General features: G+C 35.6%; 1 protein-coding gene across 1 annotated transcript in view; it reads right to left on the minus strand.

Annotated features, from left to right (window-relative positions):
• Window positions 1-25,675, minus strand: part of LOC113231013 (high affinity cAMP-specific and IBMX-insensitive 3',5'-cyclic phosphodiesterase 8) — a 448,718-nt gene that overhangs the window by 178,894 nt on the left and 244,149 nt on the right. Inside the window, exon 3 of the mRNA XM_026465153.1 lies at window positions 2,764-2,852. Within this exon, the coding sequence (XP_026320938.1) occupies window positions 2,764-2,852 (89 nt within the window). The remainder of the gene's footprint in view (window positions 1-2,763; window positions 2,853-25,675) is intronic.

A 25,675-nucleotide genomic window follows, 5' to 3' on the forward strand; every position in this document is an offset into this window, starting at 1 on the left:
TAAATATTATAATATTGTATAATATTTCACGATAAAATACGAATACGAATTTCCACGGAAATTTGGTAGTGAAACCTAGTCCGAGAATGCTCGGCTATTAATTTTCATATAACAATTAGAAACGTAGCTGCAGTGCCACTGTCGTGACAGCCACGTGCCACTGTTGTAAACTTAGATATTGTAAGAAAATTAGTAGTGGCGCGGCTGCAGCGCCACAGAAGCGCTACTGCAACGCTTCTACAAGCGTCAATTTAAAGGCGTTTTAAATCCAAAATAAAAATTGTTTTAATTCCGTTGTGTAGTAAATGCGGAAATTTAAGAACTATATCCTGATGTACTTGTACCTACATACAGTAAAATCAAAGGGATGAACATTGGTACACAGAACACTGGTAGCGTTCAGCGTCTGCATAGTTATGCTGTTAAGTTGTACAAGAAGCTCAATACTCTTGTTAGAGCGTAAATATATTTTTTAACTAAGATTTTTCTTGATATGTCCGAGACTATATAAATCTAGAAAAATCGGACCCACTTCGAACGTCTCTTGTCCACTAAGTCCGATATAAATGCGAGAAAATATAAATATCGCTTGTACACCTGGAGATAAAATGACACTTCGGACACCTGTGACAATTCCGTCCGTCATTTTCTCTGATTCGGAACTGGGGGTCTACTCTCGATCTCCGTCCGACATCCGTCCGAAACAATTACTGTCAAATAAGTAATATTCGACAAAATTAAAAGACAAGTATCCAGTATGAAGCTTCATTCGCATCACGCGTCTTTTCATTTGGTCAAGTATTGCTTATTTGGCAGTAATTGTTTCGGACGGATGTCGGACGGAGATCGAGACTAGCCCCCTGATACGAATCGGACGTAGTGAGCAAACGTCTTACCTTGCTGGTCTGCCACGCAGAGGTCCCGGGTTCAAATCGATCGTTTATCTCGTGAGTTTGGCTGTAATTTGTGATTGTCTATGTGTGTGTTCCTGGCACCCGCGACCGCGTATGGGGCCATAACTGTGTGCGTTGTTATTAATTATTAAAGATTCTCACAAGTCTCCTTAATCCGCAGCAATTACCAATTCAAGTATTTGAACTAAAACTTGCGCATTGTCTATTTTTCTTATATAAATTTTCAATTTATTTATTTATTAATTTATTTATTTGCGTTCCATAATGTACATTAAAGATGTTTTACATATATTGAGATCAAATTATGGACCCTGAACAGGGCACAGCAAATAGTAGAAGAGAGGACTAGTCTCATAATTGTTACACTTACTAATATATAATTTGATATATACCTACGCCAACAGCTTTATATTATTATATTTATTATCGACTAGTTACTAAATTCAGATACCAAATTTATCTTCTAAAAACTCTTTTATAAACGGAATAGCGTTTTTTGCAATTGCTATGAGAACGTGAACACCTTTAAAAAGCGGTCAGCTTTAGGACCTTATATTATGTCCCTTAACATGAATTTAAATTCGTAGGCAATTGCTTAAAGTTTCAATGATATTCGTGTTCTCGTAAAGTTTTATTTTACTCATCTGTTTCCAAGTTCCAACTTTTTATATCATTGTGTAAACAGTACACGAATGGTGTATACTTTGCATTTATATGTACTATTTATAAAGATGCAAAACTGACGTCTTTGGGAATGCTTCTGTTAATGGTTTTCAAGAACGCAAGATTGCAATGAAAGTTATGTAGTGACATTCTATCATTAATATTTTATTATAGTGTGTTGTTAGAGCATGAATAAACTTATCTCAGAGTTTAGATGGAAATTAATAAATGCATTGACCAAAACTTCCGTACGGTAAGTACCTCTAGAGCTAATTTAAATATATATATATATATATATATATATATATATATATATTCTCTATGGTAATTTCAAAAATAATATTTTAACGCGCATTTTAAGAAAGGGCGGGCAAGTTTTAAGTTTATAGAAACTTCTGTTCTGTCTTAGTTGGCAAGATTGGCATCGCCCCATTATTATCGTATCCACGGCATACCTACTCTATTTATTATTGTCGTCCAGAAATTATTGCCGTTGTACCGCGTCACTAGTAGTTGCCGCCATGCTGAAATGTGGGACATGTTTCCCATCGTGATGAAAGGATTTGCCGATCGGCGTAACGTACTCGTCAATTGTTGCCCAGGATGCGCTACACGTGCAGACGACATAAAGTGTACGCCATTGCAAGGTTCCTTTCGTGCTCCAATGTCATTCATTTGTACTTTGATACCACACGGATAATATAGAACATAAAATTATGAATCGTATTATGTAAACAGTGTTTATGCGTCAATAAATAGTAAATTGCGTCTGTTCATGTTAAGGGACATAATATAAGGACCTAATGTATTAGTTGACCGCTTTTTAAAGGTGTTCACGTTCTCATAGCAATTGCAAAAAAATGCTATTCCGTGGAATTAATGAAAGACCTGTTGTCCTGTGCAATTTAAAAATACCTCCAATAGTAAAAGTTATTTGATTTCATGTACAAAACATTATGTTTATAAAGGTAGCTTCCAACGGCCCGTGTTCCCACGGCGCGTTGGCGCGAGCAGTGCGACGCGGTCCGCGGAGGCACGGGCCGTGAGACGCCAGTTAATACATTAGGAATTCGTAAAAGTAAGTAGGTACATGAAATATGTTTAGTAATGCTTTTAAGCATTTATTGTTTAAAATAGATAATCTAATCATTTTTGTATTAATAGAGCATAATAGGTCGGTACTTACGGCGACATCGACTAGGGGTTCATCTTCCGGCGTAAGGGCGAGAGAGGAGCGGCGTCCAGTGCGAGCGCCTGGAGACCCGCTGGAACTGCCTGCGGTCAATACAAATACACTGTTAATATAATAATAATAGGTAGTATGTAGGTGAGAGGTAAGAGATCTTAAGTCCACTTAAGTTACACAGTCCAGTTAAGTTTGGAATTTAGATATTTTTACAAATATTGCTTTAGAATGCTAAAAATCAAACTATTGTAAGAGAACATAAAGTTCTATCGTGTCGATTGTTTTTTATTTAACGTAATTTACTCGACCTTAAGGTTGATTTTAAATGTCCAATTACGAGCCTCATTCTCTTTAAAACGCTGTGTAGTAAAAAAAAAACTATTTAGCGCTTACGATTCTTTACCTCTCATTGACTTACTATCGGATGAAAGCACTTATAAAAAGGTGAAGAAAGACCCTACCACCAAGATATTAAAAACAACAACTAACTTAATATCTAAGCACTCCGATACGCTGAAACTTGATGTAAGTGCGTTTGTGCCCTGCGCCGTGAAATCACCAAAACTGTATGGGTTACCAAAAATACATAAGGCGTCAGCCTGTGTCAACCCCACTCCGTCCCATAGTTAGCCAGATTGACACACCAACCTACAAACTGGCTCAACACATGGCAAAGGTACTGTCACCATTGAGAGGGAACACTTCCACACATGTGAAGGATTCATACCATTTCATCAGTGGAATCAAAGATCTACGGTTAACTGATGATGACACCATGGTCAGTTTTGATGTTCAGTCGCTGTTTACCAACCTACCAGTAAAAGACTGCATTGAAATTGTACGTAGGAAGCTAAGGGAACATAATATGTCCATTGAATATGCAGAATTATTAGAACACTGCCTAACATCAGGCTATCTATTGTGGAATAATGAATTCTACCTACAAATTGACGGTATAGCGATGGGCTCCCCGGTATCTCCCGTTGTTGCCGATATTTTCATGGAAGACTTCGAGGAGCGAGTTTTACCCATGGCCCCAGCTAGGCCGAAGATTTTCAAACGGTACGTTGATGATACTTTCACAATATTACCTAAAGATAGCATACCTTCTTTCTTGGACCATCTTAATTCTTTTAGTACTAAGATCCAATTTACTATGGAACAAGAGAATTGTGGTACTTTAGCTTTCTTAGATGTTTTAATTAAAAGAAATCCTAATATCACCTTAGGCCATACTGTATTTCGAAAGAAAACCCATACAGATAGGTACCTCAATGGTAATTCCCATCACCATCCTAGCCAGTTAGCTACCGTGGGCAAATCTTTGTTTCAGAGAGCATATGGTGTCTGCGACAGTAATCATCTGCGGGGGAACTTCAGCATATAAAGCAAGTCCTACATGCGAATAAGTTGAGGATTCCACGCCAATGCCGCAGACCCCGTGTGAAACCACCAACAGTCGAGCGAAGACCTGCCATCTTACCTTACGTGAGAGGTGTTACAGACAAGATCGGAAGAGTCCTCAGGCGCGCATCTATCAAGACCTATTTCAAGCCCCTCAGGAAGATTTCTCAGTTCCTGAGACCCGTGAAATGTAACATCCCCTTACAGGATGCAGGAGTTTACAAGCTTGACTGTGAGTGCGGTCTCTCTTATATTGGACAAACAAAGCGAAGTATTTGTACCCGCGTCAAAGAACATATAGCTGATGTCAAACACCGTCGCGTAAACAAGTCTGCAGTCTGTGAGCATGTTATGGATAAACCTACACATTCAATGAAGTTTGACAAACCCCAGGTCCTTGCAAAAGAAGTCCGTTATCTGCCCAGGATGCTGCGAGAGGCCATTGAAATTAAAAAACATCCTAATTTCAACAGGGAAGATGGTTTCTCCGTACCACCAGTTTGGGATCCAGTATTTCCTCTAATGAAAAATCCCAAACAGACATAAGACTGCAGTACTAATTAATATGTTTTAATTTATTCTAATTTCTATTAATAATTAATAATAAATTAAACTTAATAAAAAAATTCATTCAATAAAATAATTTGTAAAACTTAATGTAGCGTAAATTGGAATGTTTTCTTTGTAAAATTAAAAATAAGGTATTTAATTAATAACTATTGTAACTATAGTGAAAAAATAGGGTGGTTTGCATCAATATTAGACATAACTGGTTGAAGACTGTACCACCTCAGTCAACCGTGACCATGGGACCTGTAAAGGGCCCGAAACGTCGGTTTGTTTGAAAAAACAAATATACGCGATTTAAATCCGGAAAAATAGTTTCATTCCTATGTATAACAATCGCGAAAACCTAAGAACTCGATATTCACACATATCATTAAATTGCTTTGTAGATTACACGTTTCAACGCGAAGTTATTCTTCACCGAATAGCTCATGGTAAATTTGATTACATTTTGCACAAACTTCGAATAACTCAGAGGTGCAAGTCCGAATTCGAACCCACTCCCTCTGCTTGAGAGGCAGTACTGTAGACTTGGACGTAGCTCGTGTTGCGTAGCGAGAGGTACTTTTATAAATATAAACTGAGATAATCTTCAAAACTTGGTTTAATGTACTTTTTTTACATATTTTCTTACTGAGGTTACATGTCGAACTCCCAAGATGTTCTATTCTTTCTAAACTCCTATTTCAAAACACATTCTAAATATAAAACTATATTCACTCAGTCAGTAATTCTACTCATAGAGTAGAGCCTAGACTACCTACCAGGCTACCAGGGTTTTTTTCAAATTGCTAGTAAAGTGTCGTTGGAACCACACTAGAAAATCTATATTTAATTTTATTCAAAAATAAATATGTGTAATGCTCTGGCCACACATACACACACACAAACACACACACACACACACACACACACAATTTTTGTAATATACGAGTTCATATGAACCCTGCCACAGTGGAACGCTCGGCACGTCGCGCCTGTGTGGCCTGACCTTTATGGTGTGAAGAGATGATTGTGTCCATAATTTATTTATTTACACTAAGACTCTTGTAGACTTACTCATCAAATAAAACGTCCAGCAAGATAAATTACGTTTGATAAAATAATGACATATTAAATCTAATAAAATAAAATGAGACACAAATTGGACATATATAGTACAAAATTACCTACTTTTATAATAATTTAAGTTTACATAATGAGCTATTGCATCTATGAGTTGAGACAAATTCAGCAATCTGCTTATACGGTAGGACCTCATTCAGCCTGATAATAGTTGCATTTAACGCCAGTGCTCCTGTATTGTATAGTTTGAGCGTCAAATGCAAATTATCCGTCCAGATTTTAAGATTTTCGCCATATTGCAGATTTCTTACCATTCACTTGAGTGTGGTTTATCGGAAAAAGTTAAGTGACAATGGCAATGCCGCAAGAAATCGAGATGAGGGTAGTGTCGATGACAGCGAAAGAGGGTAGACAGATATGTCTGTTCTTAAAGCTGTCAAATGCCGCTTGTCACTCAACCCGTGGCCATGGAGTGTGTAACCGTTCCGAAATAATAAAAAGGCATCGTTTATATAACCAGAAATAGAGGTGAAATGTCATTTAATTTGTTTGAAAACTATTCTGCCATATCATTACTGTGACAACTGCGCTCCGATTGGCTAGCCCTATTTCGAAACAATTGACGGGTGTCGGCAACTGGTTCACTTCAAATCGACCAGTTAACTTGAGCTTTGCTATAATGGACGAAAATTGCAAAATTACATATTTAATATTTAATTACCGATGAAAAATGATTCCGTCTGTTTTGTAATGAGATGTTTTGCTGTTTTTCCCACATCACCGAATACACAAGTAAACAGCACAGTATTATTAGAGATATTATCTTTATTACAATAAATACAGAATATTTTTTGGAATATACGGAGGCGTACACACAGGTCAGTAGTTGGCCTGTCTATATTTCAGAGCAAACGAGAGTTGATATTATAATAGCTGTGTCGCTAATGTGTTACCAGGAACATATGGCCCTTATTTCGTCTCTATTTCTGGTTATATACTCGATGTAAAAAGGCAATCAAGTAAAGTAATTATTTTCAATAGTACAAACTATAAAAAGTGATAGTACTATTGAAAATAATTGAAACTGCAAGATTTAATCGTATTGTAAGCGAAATAAAGTATAATAACTAGGAAGGAGTAATTTCACAAATGGTAGAAAAACTTCATAATATTAATTACAATCAATATCATAAAATACAATCTTTAACAAAGAAATCTGACATTGTCACAAAAATAAATACACGCATATTATTTGACGTGTTTATTATGATTTTTTGTTTAAGAAAATACATATGTAAGTACGCATACATTTACGGTTCTAGTATTCGCAGGGGTTTTTTGTTCCTATTTGTCTGGACGTTCGAATTGATTACGAAAACTACTTGAAAGAATATAGACAAAACTGAGTTGAGAACAAAAAATAAATTGATATAAAAAAATACAAGTGTGAAAAAAATCTAACTTGTTGGCACGCACATAGTTTTTTACATCGAGATTAAACTTGTAACAGCAGGTAAACATTTATCTAAACATAACTAAGGAAAAGGAAAAGAAAAATCTATGATATTTTAACGTATTAAATTACATTTAATACGTCATACCGAACCCTAATACTCATTCGTAAGGCAGATTCCCCTGAGAAGAATGAGTAAGAAACGCTAGGGGTTGTTCTTTGTTTTGCATTTGAAAACATTTATCATTTGCAATATTTATTTTATATACACTCTCGGGTTCATAATTCGAGCCACTTTGTATTTATACTATTAAATGTCCTAAGTTTAAATACAAAAATGTTGGATCGATCAAAACGTGTTATGGAATTTTCAAACTTGTATACTAAAGTTTAAGTTTATCGAATATCACGATTACTATCATAATATTACTCCACTAGTTTTTTCATAACTATTAATACAAAGATTGAACACAAAGGAATATTCTTTTGATCCGGCTGGACTTGTACCAGGCCGGTACCAGCGACCTCGCCATGCCGTGGTTGACGCTCCCACAACTAAGCTACGGAACGAACGAGCAGACCATTAGGTCTTGTTTTTGGTTTTCACGACTGTTTTGCCGTAACAAAATTCTTTCATCTTACAAAAATACTTTCATCTGAGAGACATCTAAGAAAGTTTTTTACTAAATGGTTATACTAAGTGTCATTTCTATGTCCTTCTTGAAAATTGTATTTGTAAAACCGGGGACAACTTTTTCTTCGATGATAACAATATTTTTGTATTTTAAAAATAAAAATGCAAGGTGACTCAAGTTATGTGGCTGGGAGTTTATGATAGATCTAGACAAATTGAAGAAGCTAATGAATGAATGATTTTTATCATCCAAATACGCAGAACTTGTATAGTAGGGTAGTAAACTTAAAAAAAAGGTTGTTTCACTATCGTTTTAAACCTCGTAAATAGCCGTTTCAACCGGAATCTTATCATAAAAACGTATACATCGCCTGCCTGGGCGAAGAAAAACTTTAATAGATTTCTCGCAGATGGCGCTACGGCCAAAGATCAAAACAAAAAAAAACCAAACATCTGCAACAAGCACATAGAGAAATTCGTAAGATTTGTTTTTTCATTCTATAGCATAGTTGGGAGAGCGTCAGCCAAGGTATGGCGAAGGCTCAAGTCCATCCAGATCGAAGGATTTTTTCTCTGTGTATTAATTATAACAAACTAGTGGAGTAATTTCACAAAAAGAATTGAATATTATGATAGTAAAACATCGTGATATTCAATAAACAAAATATTACAACGTACACATTGCCCTAAAGATCTGTGAAGACGTCTGTTAAAAATAATAAGAGTCAAGTGACACGGTTTACAATCAGTGTATACTTTTGTTAAAATCTTATTCACCTGTTTCACATTCATCACTGTTTCGCCTTAGGAGCCATCGTTGAACTAAGTCTATGCTGGCTTCCTCACCAGCCAACATTTTCCATTAGCACTGCATCCATTCACTTTTTTATCTCACATAAAAAAAATACAGTTGAAAATACCACAAGAACTCTGTTTATTAAATAAATGTGGATTTGTCAAATATACACAAGTTCTATTTGTTTTAAACCGCATTCAATAAAAACGTATTTTAGAAGCAAAACACTAACAAAATAAACCGTAACTCCAAATTCAAATACGCAAATATCGCGTAAATAAAACACATTAACAGATGACAATAAAAAAAGAATTACTTTTGCTATTAAAAAAAACACTTTAACAAGAATCTTTAACCTTGTCGCAGCGAAGTGATAAAAAATTATGTTATTTTTGCAAGCGACAACGTTGCCGAGCGCGCGGTTAGGTAATGGTCGTGTTCGCGACAGTTGATCGAAGAAGGGGAGTGAATGTAGGACGATAGCCATGAGACGTTTACTGGACCAAATGGTAGGGATAGCCAAGACCAAAGATAGCATAATCGTAAGGCATCTAAGGTCGACGACCTGAAGGTTTTTTATCACGTGCCAATATTACATAAGAAACGATTCATTGTTTTGTTTGAGGTTCACGTTTATTTGTTTACTGATTTCGTGAGTGCAACATTCATATCTTAATTGAAGTCTCGTTACAACCGGTTTTATTTCGATTAATGGAACTGCCAATACAAATGTCACTTTGGAGCAGTAGCTCTGTAATTGGAGTTCATTCCTTTATTGAACGTCTAAATGGCCAATGATAATATACTACTTACAATTTACGTGGCCTAAGTGTTCGATAATTATACGAGATTTAAATTTTATAGGTAAAAATAAGTAGGATGAATAAAAAGTTTTTCCTTTCTCTTTAATGTTGGATAGTTTTTAAAAATGGCGCTTCTTAATCGAAATAGCTGATCAGTTGTTTTCTAAAAAAGGTGTCTAATATTTTATCGTTTTGAAATATTTTGAAACATTGAATAATTACATCCATACTTGCTCTTTCAGAATAGGTATCACAAAGTTATTGATTACTTTGAAGAATTAATTACAAGATTTATTTTTTAATAACTAGCCAACGGCAAAATAAATAATTTATACATTTAAAGCAATACGCAATCATATCGCAATTTAATATTTCGACACCGTCATTAGGCAATTACGAACATTGGAACTAAGTATATCAAATCACTGCTGGCAGATAATTAATGCCAGTATTTCATTGATTTTGATGATTGATTTGCTTGTATTGAATGGTAGTCGAGAGCTTGTACTACAGTTCCGTCCTACCGGAACCAAATTGTTTAAAATAAATATTCGCATATTTTTTTAAACTTTTTTTGATTTATATTGATTGTATCGAATATCATGATATTTGTGAAATTACTCCACTAGTTTATAATAGTTTATTAATACAAAAATCGAACACAAAGAAAAATTCCTTCAATCTCACAAGCCTCGAACATATATCTGTTTTTGCCAACCTAGGGCAACTGCTCTACCAACTGAGCTAGAGACTTTTAAACAATTTTCTATGCGCTTGTTACAGATCTTTGCTCTTGGTTTTTAACGGTTTTTTTTTTCGTTTTTCAAAACCAGTGAGAGAGCGTCCCTGGCATAAAGTGGTGAAGCAAAGAATAATAATATAGCGACACTTGGTGTCGCAAGACAAGACTCTCTATATGTCTTATCTGTGGTTCTTTTTTTTAATATTCTGTTAGCACATGTATATATATATATGAATTTCATTAGATTGAGACGCTGTTTAGGATCCTATTCAGGTTCTAGCCTTTGTCAAGCTTTTATGGCTTTTTCGTTTTATATATTGGTAGTACGGCGGGCCACACTTGATGCTCAATAAAGAGTCAAAATAGACTTGTATAGCGTAACTTATATTACCGAATTGTGAGAACTGAGTATGTTTGTCGCCTAGATAGTCCTGTAGGGCTAGCACGATAGGGCGCGATTTGCGCGAGAGTGAATAAAACGCGAGATATTGCTATTCTCACATGGAAATCCCGCACAAGTCTCGTGCTAGCCCCACTGGATTAGGATCTTATTGACGATTTGCGCCAGTATTTTAATATGTGTAGCTTACTTTCATGATTATTCTTTTTGTTTATTCGGTTCACAAAACTGAATACAATTCAGATATAAACTACAAGTACTTCATTTATATAGTGACACGATAAGAATGTATCCTACTTGATGTGAACAAAACATGCAAAACAGGCCAAAATAACTGTATACGTATCAAAATATTAAGTAAGTGACAGTAACTCTTCAATTTCAAGTATTTTAAAAATACCCAGCGAAGTCAGTCGTGTAGTTAACATAATAGACACTTTCTAATTGAGTTCCTAGCTGAGACAACAGAACCAGAGAAAATATCGAAATCAAAACGGATAACATTGTAAGAAGAATACATGCGATACGGTGGACAGTGTTGACCGAGGTTAGTTCTACAAATAGGGAGCGAAAATGTTTTACGATTTTGCAGGCGACTGCCAGGACGGGAGACGGAAAAACGTAAACAATGCAGGATGAATAATTTTAAATAAAAACATTACATCATGAGCTTTATGGCGCTTTTGCAATGAGAACATGTTAAAGTGAGAGAAACGTGACTCGTACGAGAACAGCTGCTTACATTTAAAATTATTGTATGTTAAATGATAGAGGAAACGTTTTTGAATACTTTCAATTCTATTTGAATGAACCTGGTAACTTGGGTTCCAGACAGTAGAGCAATATTCTAAAATACTGAGAATTAAACTGTTGGCTCGTTAAAAATTTTCATTTGTCTTGATACAAAACCGGTTAGCCTGGAAGTTTTGCTAATGATTGAGTCAATATGCTTATTAAAACTTAGTGTAGCGTCTATAACGATACCCAGGTCTCGAATACTGCTGACCTCTGTTAAGGGTGCATTGTCTATAAAATAAGTCACAGCTAAAGGCCTCCGGCGCCTGGTGAATTTTATGTGGTAACATTTATTAGTATTGAAGACCATATAGTTATCGCGACACCACTGATGGACTCTATTAAGATCACTCTGAAGTAATTGCACGTCCACAAGCGAATTATCAGCTCTGTACAGCTTCAGGTCATCAGCGTACATTTTAAATTTGGAAGTTAATGAGAAAGCGATATCACTGGCGAACATTAGAAAAAATAAGGGTCCTATACGAGAACTCTGGGGTACACCGGATGGCACCAATGCCAATTCCGACCTAAAGCCACAAACAGCGACTAACTGTGATCTATTACGCAGATAAGACACACCACACCACACCATTTTAGCAACGATCCATGAATACCCATCTGTTCCAACTTGTACAGGAGAATATCATGGTGCACGCCCATGATACCTCACCACCCCCATCCAAAACATCTGACATATCAGATACACACTCTATTAGATTTGTGAAAGTTGATTTTTGGGGCAAAAACCCGTGCTGGTTGGTGTTGATTAAGTGCCTGGCATGTGAATAAATTTTATTTTGTATCAGTGATTCTAAGATTTTACTAGCCGTTGATAGTATAGATATTGGTCTGTAGTTGGCAATGTCCTCCGAGCAACCTGATTTATGAATAGGAGTGATATGTGCAATTTTCCATTTGGATGGGAAAATACCAAGTTGAAATGACTTATTGTAAATCATACTAAGTGGTTTGTGCAACACTTCGGCACAGTTTTTGAGGAAGTGTGGCGGAATGAGATCGTGTCCAGGCCCCTTGTTATAATCAAGACATTTAAGACACCTGAGCACCTTGTCCTCAGTAACGACAACGTCGCTAAGAGGGTATCTGTGCCGGTATGCCTTGATCGTGAACTTACTCAGAATGATTGGCTGATTACAAGTACTGTAAGTGGATTGAAAGTGTTTCAAAAAAAAGATTACATATACTTTGACCACCTATGACAGAGGAATTACCCAAAAACATTTCATGAGGTATGGTGGACACATTAGATTTACGGCCTTTAGAAAATTTCCAGACGTATTTCGGATTTAGCTTCAGATGATCTAACGCCTTATTTTTAAATGTTTTGTAACAATCTTTTATCATATTATTACACCTCCTTCTCAGCATGCTGAAAGTGACCTGGTCCAAAGGGTTGTCATATTTTTGAAATTTACTGTTATATTTAGCTTTTTCCGTTAATGCTTTAGTCAATGGTCTAGGGACTAGGGACTAGGGAGGTATACAGTATACCTACTGTTACGGGTATAGCTGGATGGAGTGTGCTTCCTGATTACTTGAAAAATTATGTTGTAGAATTCATCAACCATTTCATCGACATCCAATCCAGAGGTATGCAACTCAGACCAATCTACACTAATGAGCTCGTTACGTATGGCATTGTAGCCACATGCCAGAAAGTTTAAGTATGATGATCGTTTAGGTTTTATATTTTTTGTGGGCGCGCCATTCACCAACCTATAAGTACAGGTGGATGAAAAGGATCAACAGGCACAAGGGGCTGATCGGCCTCGTTTACGATAATACTATCAGGCCCGTTAGACAACACAAGGTCCAAGATCCTATTTCCAATATTGTGTACCGGGTTACATTGAAAAAGGTTATTGTAAGCCAACGAATCAATAAATATGTTATTGATAGTGGATTCTTTGTAACTGTGAACGAAAACGTGGGGAAAACTTGCATATCAAATAAAGAAAGAAAGAAGCATTTATTCGGCTATTACAAAGAAATATACAAATAATAATAATACTAATCTAAATTGAAATTAAATAATAAACAATAAAAACAAATGGTTATTAAATACATAATAATAGCCGAAAAGGCTATCAAAATCAGTTTCAATGCTGGGCAGAGCGACAGCGCTGATTTTCAGCTGGAGCCTGAGAAGAGGAGATGGCTGTGCATATTTAACAAAAACTAAAAAGAATAACAAATATTTGATCTGTAACCTAAACATTTCAAACAACAATACCCAATTTAGAATTTTTTTTTTACGACATGCAGCGTGCTCGTAAACTATTTTGTTACTTTATAACAAAATTAATAACAATAAGAACGATGTCAGAGTCATAATGATACTAAAATAAATTAAGAACTACTAGTTTTAGTAATTGATACCGTTTATTTGTCCCATTAGCGTAAACTCTAATTCTTTTGCAAAAGTCAGATAAAGAACCTACATTGCGAATAGGAGAAGGAAAATCATTCCAGATTTTTGCCGCGGCATGACTTAAGCTCCCTTGAAATGATGCAGTTCTGTGGCATTGGACAATTAGCCGACCAAGACGCACTTGCGAAAACCATATTAAATTTCTATACCTTTTTTTTAAATTTATATTACCAAAAAGTAGAGTGGCAAAATGTATATACCGACGTGAAGACATACTTAATACTTTATTTTTATTTACTCAAAAAGTTACATAATTAAGATTTATGTAATTCTTTGAAGGTATGCAAAGTTACCGACTCACATTGAGTGAATGTGGCGAACTGTGCCCTAAACCCATTGATTTACAAATAAATGGACGACGGGTCTAATACAAAAACCACGAAAAAAATGTCCCAAGTCAACCTATTCGAAATTTAAATTGTAATGTCATCACAGTATCGCGCTGTCAGTAGAACAAATGAAGACTAAAGCGGAGTGTCGCGCTCTGTATACGATTTTAGCGCCTTACAAGTGCGGACACTTTTTAGCGCGGACCCGACGTCCATATAATTGTAAGTCAATGCCTAAACCTGCTCATTTGTGAAGCTTCATGAATAGTGACGTAACTTTTTTTATAATATTAAGTGCCGGGAGGAACAAGTCATACGCTTGATGGTAAGCTACACGCATGTCCATAACAGTTGTAGTACCACCCAGAGCTTTAAATCAAAAAGATCTGAGGGGCACTGCCACTGCGCCCGTCACCCTGAGACATAAGTTGACAAGTCCCATGTGCCTGTAATTTCACCAGCACTCTTAACCTTCAAAAACGGAACATATTAATGCTGACATTACTGCTTGGCTGCAGAAATAGGTAAGGTGGCAGTACTACCTTGGACGAACCTTTCACAAGGAACTCTACTGCTACTACTAACTGATTTCTTATTCTGTTTCCCAGCATTCTAGTCATAGAGGTCCTAGTCATGGCGGAGTATGTTTGTTAGACGTTGAAGTAGCTCGCTTCACTATATCTCGTCATTTCTCTCTGATAATAGGCTCCATCATGCGTTTATTTATAAGACTGCCTGGTGCAGATTTTATTTGATTTGTCCATCGCATGGGTAACCTTTCGCACAGTCTAGTGTCCTCTACTCTACTTTGCACGAAAAAACGCTCTATGGAGTCAATATTTCGTAATCGACATGCAATGACACAATGCGTTCATATTGACTATCAATGTTAAAATTGCAGTAGTGTTGACCTTTATTCGTGTTTATTTATTTAAATATACTGAATTGCTATAGTAGCCTAATGGTTTGACCTACTGCCTCTCAAGCAGAGGCATTGGGTTCGAATCCGGGCCGCTCTGAGTTTCTGGGAATTTATGTGCGAAATTTAATGTGAAAATGTTGGGTTTTTCGCGTCGAAAATGGTTCACAACCCTCGGAAAACATGTGAAGTTCCCAACGCACATTCGGCAAGCGGTGGTGTAAACCCTTGCCTGAGAGGAGACCCGTGCCCAGCAGTGGGACGTATACTGAATTTATGTATCGTGTACGAGTAATAACAGAAAACAGGCTTTTCGACGTTTTCACTTTCATGTATACAAACGTTATAATTGAGTAACAAAACACTTTGATGAGGCAAAACGGGATTTTCGTTTCCAAGAACTCAAATAGCGGAGGTGCGATCGAATTCCAATAGAAAACTTGAGTCGGAATTGTTTCAGAGCAGCTGGCTAACCTCTTCATGATATTCCGTTTTTACGATTGAGCGTCAAACTTTTGACTGCTAATTAGTAGAAAGATGAAAACCGCAATATTATAGACGTATTTTTAACGAAACATAACAAACTGACTGCTACTAAGATGAAAAATAATGGTTTACATTGATTTAAAATTTCACGATTTTCACACATTATTTGACTTAAAAAAATAGGAACTTAAACGCGTTCATATCGCGTATGTACGTACATACGTTTTGCAATGTCCATATGATGATTCCTTCGAGATCATGGACGTTACAACACGTCCGAAACGTCTAGGTAAATAAATATACGCGATTAAGTCCCGAAAAAAAAAAAAACGTTTTAAGCATTTCACGAGATAATAAATAGGATTTAAAATTTAAAGATTTTGGCTATTCATATGCCTATAATAAATCATTTATATTTAGTCTCTACAAACTTCTATAATTTTTCTGCTTAAAAATTTACTCCATTTTTTTAAATTTAACACCAACTTTTTATTTATGTATTTATTTTGTAATTAAAAAAGTATTACTTACCTAAATGATCTACCGAGTGAGTCAGTGAAGTAGACCTTTTACGACGATACTATTTTTATTTCATCAAAACACATCAGCCCACGTCGGCTTATAATAAATTAATGTTACATGATATAATACAAATCCTCAACCCCTCAATCTTTTTCCCACTCGGCTACCATCGCATATAACTAAACCCACAGTTTTCCTATTTTACTTTAATTATTTCCTACTGAAGTATTTACACGAGTTGCTCTCCACGTCCGATTCTCTTTTGTTCTATATACAGAGTAAGTTGAAAATTAATTTCAATGGACGTTAATACGCATTATTTGAAATTTCAACCAAATTTAATTGCATGCTAAGCGCATTTTCTTTTCAGAAACTATTAACAGTGGAAAATCTGATTGATTTACCGAACAGTTTAATACGGGTTGTTCATACGCAAGTTTAAATTCCCACCGCTCAGCGCTGTCCCTGCTCCTCGGTGATAACGTTGGATCAGAGGGGCGCGTAAAACGTTTGCTTAAAGGAGCATATAGATTAAAATCTAACGCTCCAAAATATACACAAACTTGGGATCCTCAGCTTGTGTTAAATCATGTATCCGAATGGTTCCCTAATATTTCCTTGACGTTGGACAAATTAACAAGAAAACTAGTAATTTTGTTGGCTCTATGGACAGCCCATACAGTACAAACGTTATCACTCATCAGAATGGAAAATATTTCCTTTTCCCCAAGCGGTGCTAAAATTGTTATTACTGGATTAATAAAAACCTCAGCTCCTGGACGTGAACAACCCGTACTGATATTGCCATATTTTACAGAAAACGCTAACATATGTCCTGTAACGGCATTAAGAGATTATATCTCTGTTACAGTAAACATAAGATCAGAAAACAGAGGCTAGCTTCTGCTAGCGCATAAAGCTCCTCATGAACCAGCTTCTACACAATCGATCAGCCGCTGGATCAAACAGGTGTTATCAGAGAGTGGCGTTGATGTGTCGACACTCGGCGTGCATAGCACGCGGCACGCAGCCACCTTCGCCGCGCTGTGCAGGCCTCAGCGTTGACACCATCCGCAAAACGGTGGGCTGGACGCCCGCCTCTAATACTATTGCATGTTTTTATAATAGAGCCATAATTGATGACGGTAATTTTGCAAGATCCGTCTGCCAATAATTAATAAAGAATTGTTGTCTTTTCTTTTTTTTTACAAGTATAAGTACTATAATAAATTACTGTAATAAATAAGTACTGTAATAAATTACTGTAAATATGTTCTGATCACGAAAAAATAAAATTGATACTAATTTCCTTTAAATTTGTAGTATTATTAAATAGATAAAACTTTCCACTCTAAAACTCTAGGTGGTATATATTATATCTGAAAGATGAAGCGATGAAATATAATATAAGATCAAACGAACTTCTCAAGTGAAGTTCGATCGTTATTATATGAATCGCTTCATTTGAAGATATAGTTAATTACCCACCCGCCCTAGGTTAAATGCTAGTTAAAACCCCAATAAAGAAAGGTTTGCTATTTGCTCTAAAAAAATGAGGACGGTGCCCCGCTTTACGGCTCGGTACGCCCTGTAGCGGGAGTTAAGAGAACTAAGAGAGACTTTAAAATACGTGCACACGTCACCTGTAGGTTCAAGGGACTACGTGGTATATATTATATCTTCAAGTGAACAGATTCATATAATAACGATCGAACTTCATTTGAGAAGTTCGTTTGATCTTATATAATTTAAGGTACACAGATCGAATTTAGTAATAGAGCTTCTTGTGAGACAGTTCGTTCAAGTACTCCCACCTTACCTATTTCTGCCACCAAGCAGTAATGTAAGCATTACATACAGTTATAATTATTAATACAAAGATCGAACACTCAGAAAAAACACTCAGAAAAAATTCCTTCGATCCGGTCGGATTCGAACCGACGTCTTCTTGCATACCGTGCCAGACGCTATACCAACTAAGCCACGGAACGAACCAACGGACCTCACGAGTTTTTCTATGTGCTTGCGTCGTGTCTTTGTACTTGGTCTTTCAACGACTTTTTAGTCGTAGCGCCATCTATGAGAAATCTAAAAAAATCTTTGTATTAATAATTATAACAAACTAGTGGAGTAATTTCACAAAAAATAATTGAATATCAATTCAATAAAAATTTAATTATTACATACAGTGTTCCGGTTTTTAAGGGTAAGGGTGCTGGTGAAATTACTGGCACATGGGAATTCAACTTATGTCTTAATGCAGTGCTCCTCAGATCTTAGCGATTTAAAGCTCTGAGCGGCATTGCAACTGTTGTGGACGGGCGTGTCTTTTACCAGCAGACGCATAACTTGTTCGTTCTGTTACCTTGGTATCATAAGAAAACGACGATTCTTGGAGATGATGTGATGAACTAAGTGACCTTATGGACTCTGAAAAAATGACCTTACTTTCGAGTCCTAAGATACCTAACTGCCACCGTGACCGAACTGTTACCATCCTGGTCTGCTACGTATAGGTCTCGGGTTCGATTCTCGGGTCTGGAGAAGTATTTGTATAGCCTACATTTATTTCTCTCGTGAGTTTAGGTGTAATTTGTGGTTGTCTATGTGTGTGTCCATGGCACCTGCGATACAGGGTTTCCCTAATGTAGGGCTATGAGTGTGTGCGTTATTATTATTATACCTGACCTCTTAATGGTCGAATTGGTTCTAAGTAGATCAGTGTGAAGAAAGGTATTAAACAAACTTAACCTTTAACCTGTGACCCGTAAAATTCATTTTCGTATGACTCCCTTGTTGAATCATTAACAAATGACGTTTTAAGGAACTTATTAAATCAATTTTATCCTTTATATTTTCTGTTAATTCGAAAGAAGGCTCTCAGAACCAAAAGGTCAGACAGCGGGTCAGATATCTTAGGGTATTGAGTGTACATGAAATGAACGACGATATAACATATGTATAATAAAAATCAATAACGCTTAGCTTCGTTACAATTTTTCAGTCAAACAAAACCTTTAAAATTCAAACATAAATTGAGTTTCAATTTCAAACAGGGTAGAACTAAAGCAAATTACCTTCCTGACAACCTTGAGTCCATACGGCTGAGGTTAATTAAGCCTGACTTTAATTAAGAACTTCCTCACCATGTCGGAGATAACAATTAGAATGCAGGCAGTTAGAGGGTAATACGGCGATCCACATATGCAAATACCAAATATATGTAGAGAACTCAGATTGAATTAGAAACTATATATACATTACATGTATTCTGTCTATGGAAATTCTTCAACACTCCTTATGAAACTGATTGTTAAAGGAATCTTTGATCATTTCTCATCTCATTGATGGTAAAGGCATGCAGCAAAATGACGTATCGTCGGCTAAATTAGTAAACCTCGTACCTCCATTAATGTGAAGTTTTGAGTAAGCACTAAAAACAGGATTACTTGAAATATTTTTATATGACAACACAAATACAAGATATTTCTTCGTTGAAAAATGTAGTTAACATGGCAGGTCTTATAGTATATTAAGTATATTAGATCGTACATTTCACCATGGCATGCGAATATTTTACACCATTCTTTTTCATTTTTGATGTAGTATGCATTAAAGTTAAATTAATACAATCGCTTAAATAAACAACGACAATTGGAATTTAACCGGAAAATAGGAAGTCAAAAATATAACATACAATTGGTAAATTATATATTTTATGTTATCAAGTCAAAAATCATCACTATTGTAGTAGCATTGACTAACTACCAAATTATGCAATTTAATTTAAAATTGTCTACAGTTTAATTCTCTAACAGTATGCGGTAATTTATTAAATAATTTGGGTGCTAATACGATCATCGTTCTACTGTACAAGTTAGGGCTTTGTTTGGGCCGTATTTCTATTTTATTCCTTGTTTCTAGGATATCTAGTTTCGACTATATTAAAGTTGCTTAGATTTTGTTTAAACATAAACACAGGCTTCGTAAATATACATCGATGGTAAGGTTAATATCCTCAGTTTCCTAAAGTAAGGTACACAACACTCTCGCTGACCCACACCAACCATGACACATTTTTTAGAGTAGCCTGTTCCTAGTATTTTCATAGGTATATGGTTCTCCATATATATTTCATCCTGTATTTCACCCGCTTTAAGATTTATTTTTATAACAAGAAGTAGTTTTTATGTTTTTGTCCTAGGTCCCATCTATCTCTATAACAAAATTGAACAAAATTAGTTCAACGGTTTAGGCGTGAAAACGTAACAAACAGACAGAGTTACTTTCGCGTTTGTATTATTAGTTTGAATTTGTGATTATACCTTTATTTCATATATAAATAATGTCTAGAAATCCTATTTCATGCTTGAAATATCCGGTATTGCGCTCGAAGATTAAAAAAGGGGTTTCGTCTAAAAATGGAGTTACGAGGTTTTTAAATTTAGCCGACGATATGTACAGAGGTTCACAAACTTTTTGTCTGTAGGACCACGTGCCAATTTTTTTTCTGTTTTGCGTAAATCCACAGCGCTTCTAATATTGTTTTTTTTTTTTACAAATTCATTATTTCTTCAATTTTCAATATTTATCATTTGACAGCTGACACTAAGCTGGTGAGAAACTTAAAAAATATATGTTAAGTTCTATACATTTATCTAAACGAATTGTTTGTCGTGAAATATTTAATAATTTTAAAGGTTGTATTATCGAGATTAAAAAAAAAAATAACTCCACTAGTTTTTATTAATACAAAAATCGAATACACATATTTTTTCAACCCGATTGAACCCACGGCCACACTGTATCGTAGTATTGTTTTTACCAACTGAGCTACGGTTCAAGTTATCGAGTTGTCGAAATTCTCCTACGTGTTTTTGCAATATGTGTATGCAGTATGGTCGTGGGTTCAAGTCCCATCGGTTCGAAATATTTTTTCTATGTGTTTAATGTTTGTAACAATAATCATAATTTTATTGGTTAATATGTCTATTGTGATGAAGTATTATGTGTTTACATAGGTACAAATGTATGTAATGTGGATGATTATATTTAAGGAAAGCCAAAGTTTTGGTCACGACCTGACTAAATGGGTTCCACTCTCGTGGACCCCCCTTAATGTATCAGACATCCTTGTGTTTGTTTCTCTGATATAGACCCCTTGTAGATTGGCGTGGACCCTAAGGGTTCATATAGGTCCCACTTTGGAAATCATCGGTCTAGTAACTGTGTTTCTATTGAAAAATTAATATGATCTGTGTTGAACACTGTTCACAAAACTGGATACAATTCAGATATAAACTACTAGTATTTCATTTATATAGTGACACGAAAAGAATGTGTCCTACTTGATGTGAACACAACATGCAAAACAGGCCAAAATAACTGCATAAGTATCAAAATATTAAATAAGTGGCAGTAACTCTAAATTTCAATATTTTAAGAAAACCCAACAAAGTCAGTCGTGTAATTAACATAATAGACACTTTCTAATTGAGTTCCTAGCTGAGACAACAGAATCAGAGAAAATGTCGAAATTTACGATTTTACAGGCGACTGCCAGGACGGGAGACGAAGAAACGTAAACGATATAGGATGTCAGGTGCAGCTATAATACCATGAAAAATTTTGAATAAAAACATTACATCATAAGCTTTACGGCGCTTTTGCAATGAGAACATGTTAAAGTGATAGAGACGTGACTCGTACGAGAACAGCTTTTTACATTTAAAATTATTGTATGTTAAATGATAGAGGAAACGTTTTGATTACTTTCAATTCTGAAACCTGGTAACCTGGTAACTTAGGTTCCAGACAGTAGAGCAATATTCTAAAATACTGCGAATTAAACTGTTGGCTCGTTAAAAATTTTCATTTGTCTTGATAGAAAACCGGTTAGCCTAGAAGCTTTGCTAATGATTGAGTCAATATGCTTATTAAAACTTAGTGTAGCGTCTATAACGACACCCAGGTCTCGAATACTGCTGACCTATAAAATCTATAAAATAAGATTACTAGTCTATAAAATAAGTCACAGCTAAAGGCCTCCCGCGCGTGGTGAATTTTATGTGGTAACATTTATTAGTATTGAGGACCATATAGTTATCGCGACACCACTGATGGACTCTATTAAGATCACTCTGAAGTAATTGCACGTCCACAAGCGAATTAAGAGCTCTGTATAGCTTCAGGTCATCATCGTACATTTTAAATTTGGAATTTGGTCCTATGTGAGAACCCTGGGGTACACCGGATGGCACCAATGCCAATTCCGACCTAAACACAGTTAAGTTACGTCTAGCATTCGATGTTGGTCTTGAATTTGTATTTGATGTTTCAGAGAAATCATCAAAATCATTGCAAATTACTTTTCTGTTCTTGTGGAATTGAACTCAAAAGATTGAAAAATATGCAAGTTTTGGACTTTCTTCTTTATTTCAAGGAAATAAATTTGTAAAAAATCTTGTGAGACTTGGTAACCTTTACTAACATTTCACAAAAAAAGAAAAACATTATAGAAACAATGATTGAGTTAAAGCGAGGTAGGGGAGGGCAAAGGATTATTTACATAGATTAGTGACGTACACCGGCTACTTAGCAACTCCCTGTTTCCTCATTGTTTTCTTTCATCATTCAAGTATAAAATTTTCTCGAGAAATGGATTTATTTACTTGAGGAACATGACGACTTCGTACCTTCTCATAGGTAAAATAGTAAAATTAGAAAAAAATGTGCGTGTAACCAATTTGCACAACAAGGACAGGACACATCAAAACTGAGTATAAAGGAAAATACCTTGCACAACTTTGTTATATAAAAATCCAACCTCAAAAGTGTGTGAAATTGCATCTATTTGCCAAGATTTTTTGAAATCGGTTACCGGAAATAGCGAGAAACTGGATTCATCCCCTATTTGCCACCCTTAGAAGTGGAACATATTTTTCAAATTTAAATGGGACCACTACTAAATGACCTTTGCAAGAAAAAAGGATCATCAAAATCGGTTCACAAATTATCGCGTAACATACATACAAAAAAATACAGTTGAATTGACAATGTCCTCCATTTTTTGAGGTCGGATCCTAAAATGCCAGTGATGCAACAAATGGAACCTGCGCAAGCTCTAGCTCGCGCTTCTATGTCTTTCTAGAGTAGCTTTTTCTCTACAATTCATTTGAGGACGAATAAAGTATTCCGAGTACAATTCGGATATTTATTTCGAAATGTACTGGGCAATTCGTGTCAGCGTCTACATTGTTATTTATTTGCAATGCTTATACATTATGACGTACACACTACGTGTATTAGTAATTGCCGCTAGATATCATTTTATGACGTATTGAAATTATCAATGTGTTATAATATACATATAATCGGAATTTATGACGTCGGCACCGGACTAAGGTATTTTGTATACTATAAAACTATGCGCCAATTCAATGTGATAAGAAATTGTGACTATCTTCAATCATACATCTGCACTGCAACTGTTATGGACAGGCGTGTCGCTTACCATCAGGCGCACAAATCGTTCGTTCCATCACTAGGTATCAAAAAAAATAATATTAAAAAAAAATACTGCTAACTATATTACGCAACATAATATACGTTGCTCTGATTCCAAAGTAAGTAATTGAAGCACTTTTGTCATGGAAATCGGAAACCATGACGGTACCACAACACCCGAGACAATATTGAAAAGTTAGTTTCTACATTGACCCAGCCGAGGATCGAACACGGGACCTCAGAGATGGCGACAGCACGAAAACTAGTGTGCAAGCCACTCGACCACGGAGGTCGTCGTACTTAATAATAACATACTTAATAATTAATTTATTCAAGGACTATTAATTGACACCCTTCTAATATTCCCCCCTGATAACATAAAAAAGAAATCAATTTTACTGTTCCATAAAAAATGTGATTACGGAGAGATCCCAGTAGTAAAAGTTGTTCATAATTTGTCACCATAGTAAAAATGTTTAATTTCGTACATTCAATTAAAAGAATCTCTTATGCCAATAAATTAAACTTTTATTTATGTTATAAGTACAAGTAACGGTATGATAAGATTGAAGTGATTCTAAGAACTTGTTAAACTTGTTCTATTGCCCTTTCGGCGAATGATTCCCACACTAACAATGTCCACAATGGGCCCCGTGAGCTACATCCTAACCACTAACTCAGTGAGCCGATTTTATCTTAGTGTATATACATATTATATATACATTTCACGCCCTTACTCTTTATGTAGCAAGTTCATATTTGCAAAATGATAAGTTTTCATGTCAGGTTTTAAGATTCTACAAACGAAGAAATCGACTTGTCTTATTTATGCTTAAATTATAATTTGTATAATTTGTTTCATGTAGTTTGTACAATTTAATGACTATTTTTATTTTACCAAGTGAGGGGACGAATAAGTCACACGCCTGGTGGTAAACGACACGCCTGTCTATAGTAGTTCCAGACCCACTCAGTGCTTTAAATCGCAAAGTTTGGGTGTAATTTGCGGTTGTCTATGTGTGTGTCCATGGCACCCGCGACACAGGGTTTCCCCAGTTGCGGGGCTATGTTGAGTGTGTGCGTTATAATTTATGTAGAAAGGTACGGGGGCTGCTACTAAAATGTCTTCTCTGTTTTTCCTTCTCAGTACATTTACTCAAATATTTTGAATGCCCGTAAAAATATACATTACTTAATTAAGAAAGAACACATCTATAATATTGACCTTAGAACTAAGTCCAAAGTCATGGTACCACAATTTCGTTTAATAAGGTAAACGATTATTTTATGGGGATGACTGTGAACATTGAAAAGTCATAACCGTTTGTTTTGTAATTACATATTTTGCTATTTTTCCCACATCACCGAATGGAACAGCCCCCATTGTTACAGATATTATCTTTATTATAATAAATACAGAATATTTCTGGATTATACGGAGACTTAAACACAGGTCAATTGTTGGCGCTGTACAATTTCAGTTTTGTAATTTGTGATTTCAGCACAAACGAGAGTTGATATTTAAAAGTGATGTAAGGCCCATTTACCTGATGAGTTGCCCTTAAATGGCCTTTATTTCGTTTCTATTTCTAGTCATATACGCGACGCTTTCAAGTTATAGTGGATAAAACACTCTTGACGTATGACCACGTATGTCTTTATTTATACCATCGAGTATATATCGATGATTTCATCGATTTATACCACGTAAGTGTACGATTTATCTGCAGAGTAATTTTTCAAAGACAAACATCTTATACAAAAATGGAACGCTCATATATTTTGCTTTAGCGGGCACAAATTGTAAAAATGACCCGTACGTATCTATTATAGTGACATTTATGTCATAGGTAATTTAGTTACATAGATTAACTTATCAAGCGCGCGTGGCTTACACAGCTCGGAATTAGCACAAGGCTTTTATATGAATACGCAACCGTAATGCAGCTATCACGATCAGAAAAAAAAACATGTGGTCGACGTGTGGTTTGATTTGGGCTAGGCATTTTTATTTTAAGTTAGTTTGGATAATGTCA

Source organism: Hyposmocoma kahamanoa, unplaced genomic scaffold (assembly GCF_003589595.1).
Source record: "Hyposmocoma kahamanoa isolate Upper Pololo Valley unplaced genomic scaffold, ASM358959v1 64, whole genome shotgun sequence".
Lineage (NCBI taxonomy): Eukaryota > Metazoa > Arthropoda > Insecta > Lepidoptera > Cosmopterigidae > Hyposmocoma > Hyposmocoma kahamanoa.